At 41.9% G+C, this 21,694-nt stretch overlaps 1 protein-coding gene across 5 annotated transcripts in view; it reads left to right on the forward strand.

Moving 5' to 3' along the window:
• dync1i1a (dynein cytoplasmic 1 intermediate chain 1a) overlaps positions 1-20,638 on the forward strand; it is a 63,140-nt gene extending 42,502 nt beyond the window's left edge. For all 5 annotated transcript variants that reach the window (XM_085345758.1, XM_085345759.1, XM_085345761.1 and 2 more), the window contains 6 exons: positions 1,117-1,230; positions 1,384-1,517; positions 1,795-1,939; positions 12,394-12,534; positions 16,123-16,248; positions 20,528-20,638. In XM_085345758.1, the coding sequence (XP_085201884.1) occupies positions 1,117-1,230; positions 1,384-1,517; positions 1,795-1,939; positions 12,394-12,534; positions 16,123-16,248; positions 20,528-20,638 (771 nt within the window). The remainder of the gene's footprint in view (positions 1-1,116; positions 1,231-1,383; positions 1,518-1,794; positions 1,940-12,393; positions 12,535-16,122; positions 16,249-20,527) is intronic.
• The last annotated feature ends 1,056 nt before the right edge of the window (positions 20,639-21,694 follow it).

The raw sequence follows: 21,694 nt of genomic DNA on the forward strand, positions 1-21,694 counted from the left end.
CTCTAGTGATTAAAATATTGCAGTGGATTCTGTATGTGGATCAAAAGTGCCCAATTTCCATTAATCTTCTTTTGAGAGGTCATTTAAATGTTCTTTGATTGAAAATTAATTTTAGTGGAGGGTTGTTGGAACCGTGTTTTGCTCTTCAGAGCTCTGTGTGAGTCACGTGACTGAAAACTAAATTGTTAATTTGGTTAAAAGTGTTGAAATACACTTAGGCCAACATGGGGGAAAAAAGCAGATAAACACTTTTTTTAATCCAAAAATTCAGACGTATGAATATGATAAAAAGATTTTGATTGCACCAATTACACTGAATGATTTTTATATGATAATCTGTATTCTTGGGTCTGTCTGCACTTAGACATAAACTTGATAAAAGCAAGACATAACTGAAAGAGCAGCTCAGTTCAGCTATAGCAAATTACTGTTGAATATAAACTAACGATATCTTAAGAACCCAGCTTGTTTATAATCACAGCTACAGTAGACACACACATTGTTACATGCCATCCATACTGTAGCTTTAAACGGGCTGCGGGCTCTAATAATGAGGCTGCCACTCTCCCGTTAGTGGGTAGCATGGTGCTGATTGCTGAATGGATTCTTTGTGCGACCCGGCGCACAAATCAATTACTGCTCAGTAATGATATAATGGCTTCACACACTCGTGGATTTGAACAGCAGCACATGTCTGAAACGTAGGGTGATTTAAAAGGACGAATGCACACTGGCATGTGAGCTGTCTGCATCTCTTGGCCCCAAAAAGCATCTAATGACATCATGTGCTAAAGGGGAAAAAACATGTGATCATTACAGGACAATGTTTATTCGTTTCATAAATAGTGGAATATCACAATTAATGACATGGTGATGCTGCTGACAGCCTGCTACAATTAGGACTGTTTCAGCTATTTTTTGTACAAGAGAAATTGTTATGCTTCAGTTCAAAGAGGCTAATAATTAAGAACTATAATGTGATCACAATGTATTATCCTAAACGATGTTGTTGTAATTATACTACAGTTGATAACAGCTTTTTTGTATTGTGCACGGGTAAATCTTCACCCAAATCCATTTGTTTGTCTCTGCGTATGATCGTGTGTGTTTGTCTAGCACCCAGTGTACTGCGTGAATGTGGTCGGCACACAGAACGCCAACAACCTGATCACCGTGTCCACAGACGGCAGGATGTGCTCCTGGAGTCTGGACATGCTCTCCCAGCCTCAGGTACACAAAACTCTTACCGCACATTAGTGAAGCAGTCCACACAACCTGCCAGCAGCATTTAAAAAAAACAACAACTTTTTTTTCACTCACTAATGCTGTTTTGTTGTAAAAATGCAGGTTTATGCTATATCCACTCTAATATAATGTGTGTAGGAGACCATGGAACTGGTGTACAATAAATCCAAACCCGTGGCAGTGACATGCATGGCCTTCCCCACGGGAGACGTTAACAACTATGTGGTCGGGAGCGAGGAGGGCACTGTGTACACTGCATCCAGACATGGCAGGTTGGTTAATGAAACATGTATTCTTAAACACAGATATGCATTAAAGTTCACCAAACGTCTGCTGAATATGAAACAGTGCTCATATAATTTATAATTATAGAATATTAGAATTATAACATTAGCAAAGTTTAAGAGGATGATTGTCCCTAAATTAGATTACATTTAAGTAACTTAAAACTTAAAATGTGATTACAAATGAAGTTCTCCCTCTTTTGGAGGGAATTTTGGGCTAATGGTCGCAGTTCCAGATGTTGCCTTGTGCGTTTTCCCTCTCCAGTAAGGCAGGTATCTGTGAGATGTTTGAGGGCCACCAGGGGCCCGTCACAGGCATCAGCTGTCACAGCGCGGTGGGCACCGTCGACTTTTCCCACCTCTTTATCACGTCCTCGTTCGACTGGACCGTCAAACTCTGGAGCACCAAGGTACAATGTGGGAGGTGTGTGTTAGTGTGTGTGAGGGAGCGAGAGAGAGGGGATGTGGAGAAAGAAAGGTTGTGCGGGGGGTTGATTGTGACCTCCAAGAGGTTTTTAAGCAGATCCTGAGAGGGAGAGAGAATGAACTAGTGAAGAGGGAAGGTTGAGTAGAGAGGTCTCGTACAACTTGTGTGTTTCTCTACATATATGTTTGAATAAGCTGTTATTGTGCGTATATGGGTACTCTGTGTGTGTGCGTTTGTAGGGAAAGTATTCACTGCTAACTACAGACTGTATATAAGGATGGTTTTAGCCTCCAGAGCTAATAACATAGAAAATCTGCAGTCTATGAGCTCACTTCATTTATAACTTCATTTATGAGTTTATGTTCTAATTTGTACTTTCAGCTCTTATGTTAATATAACATAGTGTTGATTTGGTAAATTATGCCCCCGATGTAAATTGGGATACGTTTTAGGAAGACCTACTTTGTGATACTGTACGATCGTGTATTATCACTGTGTCTCAGACAGAGCCACCACTCGCTGTTCACCTCCAGCTTCAAAACATCAAATTGGGGACGATCAAAGTGTTCAGGTCAAACAAGAAGCAGCCTCTGGAGGTGAAACATGATCCCAACACAGAAGTGGAAAAAATTGCAGTTCCTTTAGGTGCCACTCGAGGCGTGCTCCAAAAGGGACTCCATTCCCATAGATTTCACATTTAAGATAACTGAGTACATCTCCATTGATATGACTACTGCCTACCACGGTGAGTCTTGGAACCAGACCTTTTCACTGTGTCGGCACTGTTGGTGAGTTTTCGATTATCTGATGGATGTTCTGTGATACAGCAAATCAAAATGAATTTATGCATCCGTTTTGTTGAGTAAAATGATCCTCTTTAATTAGGCTAATACAAAGCAATAATTAGCTTATAGACAATTTGCTGCTCTGAACCATTCATGTGTTAATACAGTGTTACAATCTTCAACTGGTGTATATCTCACCCCAAGCACACCCAAGAGCAACACCTCTACAGTTGAGACCAAAGTGAATATGTTTGGTATTAAAACCAAACATAGCATATCAGCACAAACATCTCATACCAACAGTCAAGGACGGTGGTGGAGGCATGATTTAGGCTGGGCACCTTGCAGTCATTCATTCGACCATGAAGTCCTTTGTGTACCAAAGTATTCTAGAGTCAAATATGAGGCCATCTGTCTGCAGCTACACCAAAATCAAGGTATTGCAATGACCCAAAGTCCAGATGTCCACCTGATTGAATCCATCCAAACCTCAATTAACTGAAGCAACACTATAAAGAAGGATGGGCCAGAATTCCTCCATAATGATGTGAGAGACTGATAAAGTCACACAGAAAACAATTAGTCCACATTATTGCTGTTAAAGGTGGTTCTACTGAGTTATGGATGTAGTCCTATGAAAACTTCCTTCTTCAGAAAACCGCACGTGCGCCTGTGCATTGCACCGGTAGGGTTTATGGATGTAACCACTTGTTAAGCTAATGTTAGCTGCTAACGTTACCTCTGGCTTTGAAAAAACAGCATGGCAGCAGCCAAAACACTAACATTGAAGCTTTAAAATACAGAGTCCAAAACCAGTGGGTGACATCGCTGTGCCTGCATCCATCTTATATATACAGTCTGTGTTAATCATCAGTAACCATCATCATTATTATTATTACCTGGTTTCAGCCTGTCAAGCAATTTCCTCTTAGGCTGCGCTCTGTTTCTAACAGTGGTTACTGTTGATTGGTTACTGTTGAGTGGTACTAGTGGTTCACCTGCTGTCTCCAAAGAAAGAGCCAGTTAACCTGCTCTTTCTTTGGAGACAGCAGGTTGAACCACTAGTATTACAGATGTCAGATATCTACATTGCTTCAGAGAAATGTGTGCCTCCAATGGCAAAAGTCACAAGAGCACAAACAGCTCCACACACGATTCTTAGCTTACTTCAATTAATAAGACCTATTATAAGTGTAATTATAGTTAGTTAATCTTCCAGTAGTCCATTATTCAACATTATGCACTCCACACTGTATATAAATGCCACTTGTTTTGCACATATTCAACTCTGTATATTTTATATATTTTATTATTATTATTATTATTATTATTATTATTATTATTATTATTATTATTTTTTTTTTTTTTTTTTTTTTTTTTTTACTATTTAATTTGTAAAAATGTGTATACACACACACACACACACACACACACACACACACACACACACACACACACACACACACGTAGGAAAATATTTAGTATACACATCCAGAAATGCATACACTATTATATATTGTACATATATTTATTAGTTTCAGGTTGGCCATTCTTGTATTTTGCTCGTTTGTGTTGTTGTGTTTGCACATCTCTGTTGCTTGTGGGGCTCGCACACAAGAATTTCACTCGCATGTGCTGTGCCAGTGTGCCTGCACATGTGATGTGACAATAAAAGTGATTTGATTTGATTTGATTTGATTTAAATGAAACTACAAATACTTGCACTTACAAAGAGACTGTCAGCTGTTGTTCAAGTTTCCGTAGAAATATTTTGCTGAGAGACAGCGTAGGATCTGTTTTTTTTTTATTTAAGGCTTGCTTGTTGCACCTAATCTGACGTGTGTGTGTGTGTGTGTGTATTGTATGTGTGTGTTTTTCTGGTTTGTCCTGGGTGTACATGTGTGAAAGTCCCTTGTTTGTATGTGTGGGTGTCCCTCCTACTCAACTATCACTGCAAAACACAAATGCACTGATGGGATAGTGCTGGCTGCTGTCTGCAGGCACACTTAGTGAACCTAAGTCAGACCCACTCTAAAGGTGGGCGCTCCTCCTCTCGCTGGTTTTGAGTGACCTCATCCTCTCAGTGCTGTTGTTCTCCTTTCAAACCAGTGTTATGAATTCCATTTGGCAGCATTTCAGAAGCGGTAAAAAGCAAACAGCCACTATTTCTGTCAGAGTAAGGCTGGTGAATAAAAAAAAATAAAATAAAAATCTCGGCTAATACAGTGAAAGGACACTGCTGTGGTGGTGAAACAGAAGTTTTGGCTTAGGTGTATATGACATATTGCACAGAAAGGTGTAGGAAATGGATACTCATGTAGTAACCACAGGGTAAATGGAACAATTAGCCACAACTAATATGAAAAATGTTAAGTAGAATTTAAATATGATTATGATGAGTGGCTTGATTAGAAACAGTAAAGCTGTAGAAATGTACAATGTATAAATTTGAGGGTATGAATAATTAAAACTGCTAATGGTCAAAAAATGAAAATAAGGTTACATTAGCTAGCTAAAGTTATCGCTAGTAGTAGAAGTACTGGAACTAATGGGTGAGTTGGGATGTCATTCACTAACAATAAAGCCAGAAACATGATGGATAATAGCTTAATTAGCTAGCTAGAATTATTATTATGAATGATTGTTGGAAATTGTTATCTTAGGCAATGTTTCTGGCTACTAGCTTATGGCTAGTGACTGAATTTGCTAGCTGATTGTATAAATAGTAGAGATAGCTAGCAAATTGTTACAGTTGCCTGTAATTTGCATGGAAGACACCAACTTCTCTACAAACACTCGCAATCCAAAGTTTTTTGCAACCAATTTCACTTCTCACTAACCAGTCAGGGAATATGTTTTTCCTTAATGACCAGTGGTTGCCAGGGCATCACAGACTGGTTGTTTACGAGACCTTAGCTGATAAATGGCTTGCTGAATGTAATCACAAAAAGCGGTAAGGTGAGAGTAGTCAGGGTCAGCATTAAAATGAAACGTTTTAAACGTGTGTGTGTGTGTTCCTGATGAAGGCTATCTGAGGCCTGAACGATCCAAGAGGTTAAAAGAAGATTGATATTAGGAATATGAATTAAAGCTGAGGTGCAAATAACAAAAGAAAATGTGACAATCAGTTTTTACTATTAATCAGTTAATGGTTAGTAGTAAAAATTTATGCTAATTTTGAATTACAGAGGTTATCATGATACATACATGCATAGGGTGATATCGTGTACAGCCCAAAATCAGAGGCATACCTCCTTGGTGTAGTAAAAATACATAATTCATATTGCATATCAGCTTTATGCAGGATCCAGTTACAGTTTTCATTCTTGGCTGTGACAGCCAATAAAGCACTCTGATGACTTTTAGCCCATGTTAGCATGCAGCCAGTCCATAAGTCTTGTGCAGCGGGTCCCGTGACACATATTAAAACATTTCTGTGGATTTTCATCAGAAGAGTGTGTTATTTTTCAGGATTTGGGAATTCCCTTTCCTTTGAGGGTCACCACAGGAATGTGTGTCTGTCTCTTATCCCACATAACCCATATTTGTGTGTGGGCAGGAGGAATACCTGAGTGTGCGTGCGTGTGTGTGTGTGTGTGTGTGTGTGTGTGTAAATACAGACACACCACACATGCCTCATGGTACACCTTAAGCAAGCTGCCTTTGCTTGCCTAAAATCCCCTCGAGGTTTGCCTTCAGCCCTCCAATCATAAGCATCACAAACTGTTTTGAACACACGCGCGCATGCACGTTTGCAGCAAATTTCCTCTGCATTCACGTGCGTTTGCCCTCACGGTTCAAAAAGGCCGTCCTACAGACGTCTGCGTATGTTTTTACACTCAGCGGTGCAAATATTGTGGTTAGTGAAACCATTCTGAGTCGGCCAGAGTGTGAAGATGTCGCGACCGCTGGGAGTGGGTTTATGATTGTGCATAACTTGAACCACCCTGCACGCTTGACCCCAAAACCAGCATCTATGAAATGATTGGATGGAGCACAATTACTCCACTGTTGCTGTTCTTAAGAAGGTAATCAAAGGCCTGCGTCCCTGTCGGGTCAGATGATTGTTAGCGAGCGTTTATAATATTTCAGGTGAACATCTGTAGATACGCTGACTCGTCACTTCATTAGTTACAGCTTGTTACCACCAGGTTTGACCCCCTTTTACCTTCAAAACTGTCTTAATTCTTTGTGGCATTGATTCAAAACACTGCTGGAAACGCCCTGAGACATTTTGGTCTATACTGACATGACAGCACCACGCAGTTACGACAAATTTGTGTCTGCACATCCATGATATGAATCTCCCATGTCACCACATCCCAAAGGTCTTTTGAGTGCAGCGTTAAGTTCAAGCTTTGCGACACATCGTTCCTTCCTATCAGCTCAAAGCAGTCTGGCCATTCTCCACTGACCACTGCCATCAACAAGCCATTTTCACTCACAGAACTGCTGCTCACTGAATACTTTCTCTTTTTCAGACCATCCTCTGCAAACCCAGTTGAGACAGTTGTGCTCACTTTGAATTTTAGCAGGTCATCTTGACCATGACATGGTCAAGCGTATGTCAGGAGAAAAAACGTTTTGGTTGGGATCTTGCAGCACAGCGCATGAAGGAAGAATTTCTCATTTAAGGACAGTATCTCCATTCCCTTGGGGCGCATGTTTATTAAAACTATCAAACTAGTGCGATTTTTGAGATGCAAATGCAGCGAGGATAGAAGCGGTGAAATTATATGACTGGCTGCTGCTGAGATGAGTGTTTTGGATCCCTATGGATGGCTGCGTGATGAGATGTTTTCTGAGAGAACGGCTTCCTCCTTGACATTTTGATTTCCGAGACAGTTTATGCAATTTGATATTTTATTATTAATGCCAAGGTGGTGCCTGCATTTTTGGCAACGATATCCAAATGATTGAATGCTAAACTTGCATTAGGTTCTCATTTTTTGTCATTGCTTCACTGTGATGCTAAATATCAGTGCCCAGTTTTTCAGTGTTGGTTTTCAGGCTTGTCAAGGCTCTGCAGCTTTTCAGCACAGAAAAGATAATGACATCCAGTTACTTCATGTGTGGCGCCACAAGGATTAAGCTTCATTTAAAGATTAGTTTAAAGACTTATTCACCTAAATTATCTTCCTTAAAATTGGTAGATATAGACAAAATAGTAGTTTACATTATGAGTACCCAGTATAATACCGAGAGGGCTTTATTCATCTTATTTTGTCTTCCAGGTTTATTCATTACTTTGAGTCACGGCCAAATGACACATAGGACAAATTTCAGAAAGTTACCTTGAATGGGAAACAGAGGTGTTTTGCTTCAAGACTGATTATCTCGATAAAATCACACGTGCAGTGTAACCGGCTGTCATAAAACCCCGAAAATAAGAACAAGTAAGCGAGAGAGAGAGAACATAAACAGGTACGACTTCGATCGAACGCTGGAACTGCGAGATGGAGAAAAATGACCTCTGCTGTCATCCTGCCGGCTGGAAAACAGGTTCAATCGAGCCTTGAAATTGGCTTGGCTCAGTTTGTTTGTGTTTGTGTGCGAGTGTATGCGAGTGCGCGCTCTCAGATCTGCCGTAGAGTGAGGGAGTAAAGGTGATGGAGAGAAAGGAGCAGGAATGAGAGAGAAAGGGAGAGACTGCATTCTTTCATTTGCTGTTCTAGCCAGCCTGTCTCCTCTCTTCCACTCCTCCCACTCTACCTGCAAGGAATGTAGTTTGTATGCTTCTTGAATCTTAACAGTCAGCTTGGGAAAAGGTTTTTTTTTTTTTTAACACACATATTAAGCTGTACTGACCCTATGTGGGACACATGGGGTTTGTATTACATATCTGAGTATATTTGACTAGGGCTGGGTATCGTCACTGATTTCTAGAATCGATTCAATTCCGATTCACAAGGTCCCAAATCGATTCGATCCACGATTCGATTTAATTCGATTCGATTCGATTTAAATCTGGGAAATTTTGACAGTCAGAAGTATAATTCAGATCAGAACATTTACATATTTTTGTATCTATAAAAAGGAAGCTGACACTCGCAAGACTTTATCCAAGGTGTGAGCATCACAGCAGATGCCTTTGTGTCAAAGTAGCTGAAGATAAAACACAGAAAAACATGAAGGTGATTTTCCTGGCCTGGGATTTTATAAAAATATTCTGCAGTACATCAAAAACGAAAGAAAACCATTAATTAATGAACATTACCTCTGACGTTACAGCGGTTTTATTAGACACACGGCTAAGCAGTTTGCATTTTGAATAATATTAAAAAGTTTAAATTTGTTCAGTATTGAACAGCAGAAATGAGGCTTTCTTTTCGGAAGAATGTAAAAGGGAAAAAAACAGCGGCCGACAGCGCTGTAAACAACAGTAGACTTGTGCGTAACAAGCAAGCGAATAATGAAGAAAGCGAAACTGTTCGAGAGAGAGAGGGGGGGGGGAGAGGGAGAGAGAGAGAGAGCTGCGCATCGCAATGGAAGCAAAACAGTAAAAGAGTGAATTCATGACGATGTTTATGTGAAGCGTTTGGATCTTCTTTTGCTGCTGGTTCGGTCAATATTGTTTGGAGAGAGATCAAACTAACAGCTTTAGAATCAGCGCATAAAGGGCGTGAACACAAAGCGCGGACCCGGATCAGCGAGCTGTCGGCTTTCAGCCCCGACTGTGAGAAAGGCGACATCTAACTGATTCTGATCCGCGGGTCGCGCTGTGTGTTTAAGTCTATGTGCAGAATCCCTGTACCTGCTCTCATTTACTGTTTGGTGGTTCTTGAAATTTTGTGAGATGTCACCAGAGATTCTGGCATTTCGGACAAAATAAATTTATATTAAAAAATCGATTCAGGATTTTAATGAATCGATTTTACGTTATCCAAGCCAGAATCGATTTTAATCGATGAATCGATTATAAAAACCCACCCCTATATTTGACCCCCAAAGTCCAGTTTGTTTGACTAGTATAGTGTCTGTGTATGATGTTTGGACACAGCTAATTGTGCTGAGCCCAGGCCCGCTTGATGAAGTGGACTCTGGGCATATACAGGGAGTGCAGAATTATTAGGCAAGTTGTATTTTTGAGGAATAATTTTATTATTGAACAACAACCATGTTCTCAATGAACCCAAAAAACTCATTAATATCAAAGCTGAATGTTTTTGGAAGTAGTTTTTAGTTTGTTTTTAGTTTTAGCTATTTTAGGGGGATATCTGTGTGTGCAGGTGACTATTACTGTGCATAATTATTAGGCAACTTAACAAAAAACAAATATATACCCATTTCAATTATTTATTTTTACCAGTGACACCAATATAACATCTCCACATTCACAAATATACATTTCTGACATTCAAAAACAAAACAAAAACAAATCAGCGACCAATATAGCCACCTTCCTTTGCAAGGACACTCAAAAGCCTGCCATCCATGGATTCTGTCAGTGTTTTGATCTGTTCACCATCAACATTGCGTGCAGCAGCAACCACAGCCTCCCAGACACTGTTCAGAGAGGTGTACTGTTTTCCCTCCTTGTAAATCTCACATTTGATGATGGACCACAGGTTCTCAATGGGGTTCAGATCAGGTGAACAAGGAGGCCATGTCATTAGTTTTTCTTCTTTTATACCCTTTCTTGCCAGCCACGCTGTGGAGTACTTGGACGCGTGTGATGGAGCATTGTCCTGCATGAAAATCATGTTTTTCTTGAAGGATGCAGACTTCTTCCTGTACCACTGCTTGAAGAAGGTGTCTTCCAGAAACTGGCAGTAGGACTGGGAGTTGAGCTTGACTCCATCCTCAACCCGAAAAGGCCCCACAAGCTCATCTTTGATGATACCACCCCAAACCAGTACTCCACCTCCACCTTGCTGGCGTCTGAGTCGGACTGGAGCTCTCTGCCCTTTACCAATCCAGCCACGGGCCCATCCATCTGGCCCATCAAGACTCACTCTCATTTCATCAGTCCATAAAACCTTAGAAAAATCAGTCTTGAGATATTTCTTGGCCCAGTCTTGACGTTTCAGCTTGTGTGTCTTGTTCAGTGGTGGTCGTCTTTCAGCCTTTCTTACCTTGGCCATGTCTCTGAGTATTGCACACCTTGTGCTTTTGGGCACTCCAGTGATGTTGCAGCTCTGAAATATGGCCAAACTGGTGGCAAGTGGCATCTTGGCAGCTGCACGCTTGACTTTTCTCAGTTCATGGGCAGTTATTTTGCGCCTTAGTTTTTCCACATGCTTCTTGTGACCCTGTTGACTATTTTGAATGAAACGCTTGATTGTTCGATGATCACGCTTCAGAAGCTTTGCAATTTTGAGACTGCTGCATCCCTCTGCAAGATATCTCACTATTTTTGACTTTTCTGAGCCTGTCAAGTCCTTCTTTTGACCCATTTTGCCAAAGGAAAGGACGTTGCCTAATAATTATGCACACCTGATATAGGGTGTTGATGTCATTAGACCACACCCCTTCTCATTACAGAGATGCACATCACCTAATATGCTTAATTGGTAGTAGGCTTTCGAGCCTATACAGCTTGGAGTAAGACAACATGCATGAAGAGGATGATGTGGACAAAATACTCATTTGCCTAATAATTCTGCACTCCCTGTACTGTTACATCATAATGAAGTGTGTGTTGGAAAAACAGACGGAGGAGTTGAGATGCTTCTTTACGTTAAGGATGAAGGAAAGACAGTGAAGAGGAAATTACTGAGAGTTAAAGAGCGTACTGGCAGCACGGGCATGGAGAGGGAGAGGCATTTGTGATCAGGCATGGACTGAGACAACTGCCCCTAGTGTGAGTAAACTGCAGCACAAGCAGTAGCCTTCACCAACTGGTCTTTCTCCCAGAGGTTAGTGTAGTTCAAGGTCAAAGTTCAATCAGCTCTCATTGTAGGCAGCTGTGTTGTCCTGCATAGTGCAGTGCATGCACCACAAAACCAAACATGCACAGTAAGGGAGGACGCCGGTGCGAGAGCTGACTGCATCTGTTCTCTGACCTCTGACTTTGTCACGAGGACTTTATGGAGACGCAACGTCACAAACACATAATTGTTTAGGTCAGTATAATGGGATGAGTTTGTCTACCAGACGAGGAATGACAGATTTGTTTCGGAAGTGTAAAACGATGCCTCTGAGCACATAAATAACATATAGATCTCTCTGTTAGATTTAGTTTCAGTGTTAAATAGTTGGTTTAAACCATTATCAGTCAGGTTCTCCTTGCACACCTGCAAGGACACACACACACAAACACACACCTTCCTGTGCACCATTGTCCATCCCGCCGCCGCCTCCTATTTTTCTGTCTCTGTTTCTCTCTCACAGCTGTTGTGTTGAGGTTACAGTACACCTTGTGGAGAGGCCTTCTCTTTCATCTCTCCCAGCGGTTTTATGGCGCTGTGTGAATGTGCTAGGCTTTTTAATTAGGCTCTGCACCCAGACAGGCCCCAAGGCTGAGGCAGCGCCACTCTGTCTGAAGCTCCCTCACTCCCTCTCTCAATTCCTTTTCCCTCTCTCTCTGGTATGTCATCCGCTGTAATCCGTCGCTCTCCGCGTTTTCTCTGCTTCTTCTTCTTTTTTTTTCACACCATGTCACTCATACACGCTCGCACAGATATCCTCTTTTTTTCCTCCTCTCTTTCAGCACAACAAGCCTCTGTACTCGTTTGAAGACAACGCCGATTATGTGTATGATGTCATGTGGTCGCCCGTGCACCCTGCCATGTTTGCTGCCGTGGATGGCATGGGCCGCCTGGACCTGTGGAACCTCAACAATGACACTGAGGTGTGTGCATACTCTGTATGTGTGTGCGTGTGTGTGAATGTAGCTAATACAGGCCGTGATGGGTGTGGTTTGTGTGTCATCTCTTTGTGTGTTGATGTGCGTGTGTTTGGTGTCCTCAGGGCCTGTTGCTGGGCCTCAGCCCGAACCACACAACCAAACATCCAAGACTTTTCCCTCCCATCAACCCCTCCACCACCAGTCCCTCCACATCCCTCCCAACACACACACAATTCCAGATTCCCCCGTGGGCGTTTCCCACAGACCTTGCTTTAAATCAGACTTTGACATCTCCTTATCCCAGCTCCCACCCAGCCATCCCGCTAACATTTCTACAACCTCTCTCCAATGTTCAGGGAACCTCAGGACCCCACAAACCCCGTCCCATCATCCTCCCACACAGTGTCCCTTCGAAGGGGAACACAGATGTGCCGGAGACCATGAGCAAAGCCCCAGCCCTCAGTCCACAGTTCCATGAAAATAATAATAATGATAAAAAAAAAAGAAACTTCAGACCAGGGGTTGAGTTTCGCAAGGCTGTGGGGCAAGCAGTTATTTTAAGACTAGTGCATTTAAGGCCACTGGAGGACACGTCATAGTATTAAACAGTTTGCAGACAGTGTTATACAGTGAGCAAAATAAAAACACAGCTTATTTTTCTTTTAAAGGTCGCACACACTTACAAAAAGTGGAATCAGGGTTTTTTTTGTTTTGTTTTAACACACATGTACAATAAGATACAGTGTAAAAGTAGGGACGCATTGACTGAAATTCTGGGCCAATATTGCCATTGATGTTTACAGTGCTTATGGTTGGGATATATTCTGGTACAGGTAAATTGCAGATTGAAGTCACCTGAGGTCTGTTTTCTTACCAGTTATGTGCATAATCCTAGCTCCGATGTCTGCTATAGGACAAACATGTATTAGTCAGCCAACAAAGGTCAAAAACATTAAATCTTTATTTCTCAGGAAGATGCTGTAAAACCTTTTGAAAGGAATCCGATATAGGTCAGTGAGTCAGTGAAGCTCACTTCTGAATGATGACAATGATTCGGAGATGTTGAGGATGTGCCAAAGTGTTGGTAGCGCTGCTGTTTTTGCTGCTGTTAGCTTGATTCTGATGCTTGAGGGAATGTAATCAAACTGTTTATTAGAGGGAAAGTGTGATTTCTAGGACACTTCAGCCTAACATTAGCTGGGATGTTAGCTATAATGTTAGCTTATAACCAGCTATTGTTGTTGTCAGCTGTCCGGAGACGGGAGGGTCGCATGTGTAATCTGCTGACAATAAGTAACCGGGATAATGTCAGGAATAAATCAGCCTATTTATGCACGTTTTTGTGTGTTAGAGTTCAGGAGATGAGGCTTGAGATGTTGGTAGCGTTGTCTCTTTCCTTTCCCTCCTCCTCTGATAATAAACCATACGTATGATCCTTCGAATCTTTGCTCTGAAGACGCAGGCACAAATTCAAATGTCCTTCCATGGACACGAATAGCCACGACTACTTTTTCTCCACAGCCTCCACATATGGAGTCCATGTATGTGGCCAGTCTCTAGCCACATATTTATAACGCTGTTAGTCAAAAGGGAGATGTCCTTCCCAGCTACTGTATTCAAATATGGTGGGAGAACATGGCGGTTTCCACAAACCGCAAAGCCACTCCTATGTATTTTTAATGGATTAATTATACGTTTCTGAACATTAGTTTGTTGGAAGATGTAATTACAAACTATTCAGTGTATATTTCAGAGTACAGTGTCCCTTTTTCCTTATTATGTAACATCGCAAATTTACTGACTGTACCTTTAATCTAAGCTAACTGTCATGGCTGCAGCCTCATATTTAATGGACAGATGAGCATCAAACTGTCGAGCTAAGAAGCAGAATCCACATTTCTTAAAATCATACTTTGTTACAACTCTGGGAGCAGAGTGGGCACCAAACCTTTGATCACTCGGGTAAAAGTAGAGATAAAAGGATCCTCCTTTCTCCTTCTCTTTTGGTTTCCATGGAGACAACACCTACTCTCCATCCTCTCTCATAATGTTCTTTCACTCTCAGCATCTCATTTTCTTCAGTCTACGTACATAAATAAAATTGGATTTGGTGTCGCATCTCTTCATCTGCTAAGCCCGTTACTCTCAGCCGGGTCCATCGGTAGCTGAGAGTCCTCCCTCCCTCTGCAGCGCAGATGACAAGTTTCCCAGGCTTCCCTCAACAGCAGCCTTTTCACAGACAGAGGAAGAGTTCATTATCGGCGGCCTAACTCGACTAACAATGTGCTTTATGAGAAACATTTGCTCAGACACACACACACACACACACACACACACACACACACACACACACACAGGCGGATGTATCGAACACATGCGCGCACACTGCCTCGCGCGCAGTCTAATAGCAACAGGCTTCCATTGTTATCGTCATATTAAAAACACACAGGCATAACGACATTAACAGAGCTTGCGCGGTGCGCCTGGTTCTCATTTCCAGTGCGCACACGTACGCGCACGCATGCACAACCAATTTAGAGCGCTCAGTTCGGATCCGCTCGTGTAGCATGCGGTTAGCGCTGCTTTCAAATACGCAGAAGCTCTGTGTGTGAGGCGACATGATGCCAAGGCCTCTGTCTCCACCGGTGACATATGTCAGACTCGCCTGCCGCATGTCAGGAGCAGTTCATGTAGACTGTGCACGTGGCTTCAGGGGGTTCTGAAGGTGCAGTGTGAGCACTGCTGTTCACCCACAACAGCAAAGTGAGTTATTACACTGTAAATATCCTGTTGTGTCTACAAGTTGTAATTTGACAGCTTTGTTTTTCTTACCGTCTCGTATAGCTGGATAAAGTGGCCCTTTATAAATAGTAAATTTGCTAAATTTGACCATAATGGTATAATGCTTCCATTTACCAATAAACTATAAAGGGAATCGTTTAAACAGCGATTATGGTCGTAAAAAATGAGGGCCAAGAGGCATGATTTATGCCTAAATGTTTACTTCACTGTATTTTCCTTTAAAATCAAAGGAATTTAAGACTAAATTACAAAGTCACTCATTGACTTTTTTTTTCTTTTTTGAGGAATAAAATTCCCAAACACAAACAGCAGCTGTAACAGAAGCTGTTTGTTAAGTGCTCTGTTTAACACTCACGTTTCCATATTGCTGTTTATTTGTTTCCTGTTGATTCGGCCTGTTCCTTACCACAAAAGCACGATCCGATATCCCCGTGCTGGTGTCGATCCTGGATCGTCAAAACTAACGTTGGTCCAAAGTTCAACATTGCAACTGACCAATCACATTGTGATGTCAGAGTTTACCAGCACACCAATCATATCCTAACCTGACCTTAACCACCTCCTTTTTTAAAAAGATTTTTTCATGAGTGAACATCGGGAGGTTTTGGTCGCTTGCAGTGTTAAACCTCGAGCAGCATTAATTTTGATGATCAGGAACATAACCAAGACCAACTCGGGGATAGCAGACACACCTACGTGTTTACACACCACATTTTACACTCAGTTATCCGTGAACTGTTTGATTTGTTGTTTAACGGTGTGGGTTTGTTTGAACTCTTTGCCTGCCAGGTACCCACTGCCAGCGTGACCATTGAGGGAGCTTCAGCACTCAACAGAGTCCGCTGGTCTTCAGGAGGGAAGGAGGTGGCTGTGGGCGACTCGGAGGGTCGAGTTTGGATCTACGATACAGGAGAGGTACTCGAATTAACTGTATAGCTGACATGTGCTTACACGTTACTTAATTAAGACATTTATAGAATATTTGTGGCAACCTAAAAAAAGTGCAGGATAATGATTACAGAGTAATAATCGTAGCATTTCCAGAAATATTACACTCGGTTGTTTCTCATATGATGTTAAAATTTTGGCAGTGTGCTCTGGGCTTTTACAAAAAGTCTGCTGAGTTCATTTTTTTAATTCACTTTGAGTGCCGTGGTGCACGGAGCCAGGAGTTCTCGTGGGTTTAGTTTTCAAACAGTCAAGATTTAATTACCGCCTAGGTGCCAAAAGCTTGAGTGAACTGCAATGACCAAAGTTTATTGCCACATAGAGCGATTTTTTTTTTTAGTGCCTGAAATTTAACTTACTGATCTTTTTAAATGGATAATAGTTAAAGCTCATCACAAACACCTCTTTTTCACTTTAATTCTAAACAAAAACCCATCATGTGGTGAAAAAACTTTAATCATCATTTTATAAATATATACTTGCTTATGCTGTGATTCATGTGTGTTTGAGTCACTGACATTATTGTGTAACAGTAGAAATAAGGTTGTTTTTTTTTCAGTAAAACCTGCACATACAAATAATTCATCTATTTAGGTCTCGTTCTTCAGTGTATAAAGCCCCCACTAGGTTCATCTGAGTGAAAAGAAACATTCACACTCTCCGGATGTCTCTGCGACCTTCAAACCAAAAAGTTGATTTTGGAGATAAAACTGACGTTTACATCAGATCAGTGTTTAGAACACAAGACGGCATTAAATGTGCCATTAAAACTATATACATTGGAAATACTGAGCTAATGACATTGAATCAAAAATCCTTTCTTTGCCTGTTCTCTGGAAATTTGAGTACTTTCCAAATTCCTGTGCACTGTCTGCAAACCTGAGAGTGGAAGATGAGACGATGATTCAGTAAAACATTGATCAGCTGATCAGCTGAACTTAGGTGCTCTGTAGCGCTGCCGTGAGTCGCATTTGGTAAGTTAGCATGAAGTCTGTCTTTAGTCCTTGTACTTTTTATGGGACTCTACTGTAGACAAAGATTTGATGTAGCCTGGACTTGACCTCAGTGAACACCTGAGTCATGTGTAGCCACTCATTTCAGCAAGGCGTTACCAATGGGTGACATCACAGTAGCTCCGCCCATCTTTTGTTCTGTGTTTCTACAAATTGAGTCACTGAAGTGGAATTCATGGTTCCACATTTGTGTCAGATTAGTGAATAATTAGCAACCAATTAACACATTTTCTTGAACTGGATGAGAACAATATGAGAGTACAGAGAGAAGAAAGAGAAACACAGTGGACAGTTTTCATTGTTTTACACACTTGATGTGTAAAACACACCTATTCTTATTACGGTCGTTCCCAACGGCTGGAATTTCTTGGTTTTTCAAATTTTATGTATGCAAATAAACAGATCTGCATTTTTTGACAGGGACATTCTGAACACAAAAGTGTGTTCAGTGTGTTATTTGTCACACAACAAGTTTGCATTTGAAGCTAAGCTTAGCGAAGCTAAACGACCAGAGCAGTCAACAGTACTGGTTACTCTGCGTATTCTGGACACTGCCCCCTTGTGAATGTACACAGCAACAACATTGGATCCCTGTAGGACCAGTGCACAAACACGCCTTTAACCATCCCTCATTTAGTTTATGTTTTTAAGGAGGCAGAGGCCAGTGTTAGTAAATCTACCCATAATTTTAAAAACAAACAGTTTAGATGGTTAAAATCCTGCTTGGCGATGTGTGGTCCTGCAAGCTCCACCCACAAAGAAAGCAGCAACCCGTAAGCAACCATAAGCAGGGGGGTGAGGGGTTAAGTAATTTCCCTAGACCTTTATTTAGATCTTTCTCCCTGCTTTGTTAAACCCCCTCAAAAAGGTTCCTGCAGTGGAAATGTTTGATATTTTTGTGCCCCATCTCGTTCATGTGAAACGGCCTCCACGTGACACTGCTGTCACCACAAAGCGGCCAGCCCGTATGTTCTCTCATGTTTAGAGAGCTCTGGTTAGGATCCCAAGTGAGTGCAGCCTAGCCTAGCCGCTCGGCTAATTTTAGCATCTTTTTTTTTTTGTTGTGTGGTAAACTGGAGAGGGGCTGAGCTGGTGGACTCCATGCTGAGTTCATGGTAACCATGAGAGTCATCAATAAGAGCGAGCGGGGCTGAAAGGTTTTATGACTCCAACAAGCTAAGAGTTTGTGTGTGTGTGTGTGTGTGTGTGTGTGTGTGTGTGTGTGTGTGTGTGTGTGTGTGTGTGTGTGTGTGTGTGTGTGTGTGTATTGTGGGTATTAAAGTCACTACAAACTCCCCCATACAGCTATAACTGGGAACAGCATGTGAAAAAAAGAGATGGCCAGCAGTTTCATCCAGAGAGCTGTGGTCCTGGGACTTAGAGCAGCCCTTTAGAGTTTTCCAGTGCAGTAAAATACCAAATACTGTTATTTCTGTTTTATTTTACTGAGTACAAATGAGAAAAAACTGTGTCATCAGAGATTAGAGCAGTTTTTATTAGGACCTTACTGGCATTGCTCTGTTTTTCCAGATCATGTTCCTCAGCATGAAGCATTTTGAAGCTGCTGCTGTTTAAAAACCTGACTTCAGCCCAGCCAGCCGTGTTTCTGAGCCTCTTGTCTTGCTGCTAACGCTGAAGTCACTCAGGCACCAAGTACACAACGATCTGCCAGAGCCCCCCGCTGTGGCCAGCCCAGCCCCTTGGGGGGTGGTTCAAAATGGCTGTCTCCCTCTTCCTGGTTCCCGATTAATTACAGCCTGGGCAGGCAAAGCGGTTGCAGGCATCTTGGGTGGCGACTTCAGTCCCACTCACCCTGACTCCTGCTGTGCACAACTCTAGCAAGACACTTTATGAGGAATAAAACACAGTTTGACATCTCATACTGGCCTCATGTTCTCTTATCAAACACCAAAGTGAACCTGTGACGCTCATAGTTCTGTTCTGAATGCTTATACAAACACAGGCTTCAGACTGCTCTGAATACTCTGTTTGCAATGATTATTTTTACCTTTTTGGTCAGTATGATGCTGATGTGGTGATGTCACGGCTTTGGCTGTGAGTACAGAAGCGTTGCTATCATAGATCAGCATCATAGGCCGTGCTTCCAGTGACAGTATCTGATTGACCAATTTGATGTCTCAGCAGCAATTAAATGAACTATCAATGAAATTATGGAAAACATTTATGGCCCCGAATATTGAATCCATGTGATTTCATTGATGACTTTGCCTTTAGAGCTCGGATGTGAATTTCTTTGCTACTAGGAAGAATTAGTGATCGCATTGATTTTCTGGGAACTACTTTGGATCATTAAGCAGTTGTACAGGTTGCCTGGTGTGAGGGAGCCTTTCTGCAAATAACCACACAGGTCGTCTCAGACTGACTGCAGTGACTCTGAGCAAGTGACAGGCTTGTAATAATAATTGTCTTATTTTAGATCACCAACACGTTTATATAAGCTTGCACTGATGACTGCAACTCCTCTCTTTGCAGTAGGGGACTCGACTCAACTGGTTGCCAGCTGGTTGTATTGTGGTTCTATTCCTATATAAAAGCAAGGTTGCTGAGCTCGTGTGTCACGTTGTAGTTAAATTAAGCCCTGCATCAACTACGTCAATGTTTGTGGAGGAATTGGTTTCAGATCTGTGGGGTTGTGGGTGCAGGCTGAATGTGAGAAGTTAATGTGAACTGCTGTGTATTTGCAGAGCAATAGCTTTGTAAATTTTTTGCAGATGGCACCTGACAGCAAGTGGTTGCCGAGCTGGTTAAAGGTCGATCTGTGGTCATCTCTGGCTCCATCACAACCGATGAGCAGATGTCACCTGTCCAGTGTTAAAACAACTGAAGAGAATATGAAAGCTTCTCAGACACCGAAACACCGAACATCTGTTTACCATACTTACAGACACGCGGTTAAACTCTGGAAAATGATCACGGAGAACAACTGCTTTATCTCATGTTGCTTGTTCATGCTAAAAGTAATCTGCCAGGAATTTATGGGATTTTATGACACCGTTTTTCCTTGTGGAAAAATCTGGAACCGGGAGAAGCGTGGATTCTCTGTGGGAGTCCTCTATGTTGGCACGGCCGCTGTTCCAGCATCAGTACCAGGATCTGATGTCAGCACAGACAGATTTATTGCTCATTTCCTTCCGTTATTAAGTCATGCTGTGGTACCCGTATAGTGATGTACGCGATTTCCCTCACACCGTGTACCTGTGTGGTTTTTACAGCTTTCGGTGGCCCACACGGACGACTGGGCGCGCTTTGCCCGTACGCTGATGGAGATTCGTGCTAACCGTGCTGACGGCGAGGAGGAGGGGCCTATGGAGCTGGCTTCATAGAAAAGAAAGACTCCAAAACCAAAGTGGGCGGATCCAGAGACCTGGTGTGCTTCTGCTGGTGTCAATGTAGCATGTGCTTCTCACTCACTTTGGGTTTTGTTTCTCCACGTTTATGTTCCTCTCTTGTTTGTTTTTTATTGTACTTTTGCATTTCTAAAATCAAATTGTACCGATTTGTTGTTATTTATTCGTCCAACGACTTCAGGTGATGCGTCGCTTGCAACTCGTGAGCCTCCAGTATATAAAGAGCAGCAGTCTGTTAGCCTTATGGAGGTGTGTGTACTGTAACAATGCTTCGCACTACTGTAAAAAAATAATAATAATGGAGCAGGTTTCATAGACTAGTCATGTTTCGTTTCCATGTTCACTTTATGTTGTGCTTCTTTTTGTCTGTAGTAAGCCTGCATGCAACGCATTCCCAAAATATTCCAGATGCAGAAATGTGGGGTTAACATGGAGCGAGGTTATCACACATGGAGCTGCTTTATGTCAGTGTTCGAGTCGATGCGTCAGAAGCTGAATCGAGTGGTCCTCTGTACTCAGTGACAGCTTCAACTGTATATTATTTAATGAACTGTGACGATTAATAAGAGGTATATTGTAATTCAGAGTGATTGCTGTTCAGCCTGCTAATGTTGACTATTAAAGCAGAGCCCAGGAGCCGCTGTGTTGCTTTCATTTCCACCTCCAACCAGGAAGTAGTACTGCAAATAAAACCTCCACCATACTTACTAATACAAGTGTCTCTTTACTCCGACCACACATGTTGCTGCCATACGTTCAGTAAGGCACAATTATTACACACCACATGTAGCTCCTACAGTCTCTGCACCGTACAAGTTTAAATACAGAGCCATGGCACACGCACTCCTTCATATATTTCCACATCTGCATACATTTAGACCTGAACCCAAACATCTTGACAGCGGTGAACATTATGTACGGTCACAACGTTAACGCCGCGCCTTTTACATTCAAAACTTCTTTCTCTGGTCGTATTCTTCTGGATTCATTCGACCATAAATCGACACACAGTTGAAAAGAGCAACTCAATCA

The sequence above is a fragment of the Diplotaxodon limnothrissa genome, linkage group LG22 (genome assembly GCF_057381915.1).
Source record: "Diplotaxodon limnothrissa isolate DT_005_m linkage group LG22, D_limnothrissa_male_GT1.1, whole genome shotgun sequence".
Classification (NCBI taxonomy): Eukaryota; Metazoa; Chordata; class Actinopteri; order Cichliformes; family Cichlidae; genus Diplotaxodon; species Diplotaxodon limnothrissa.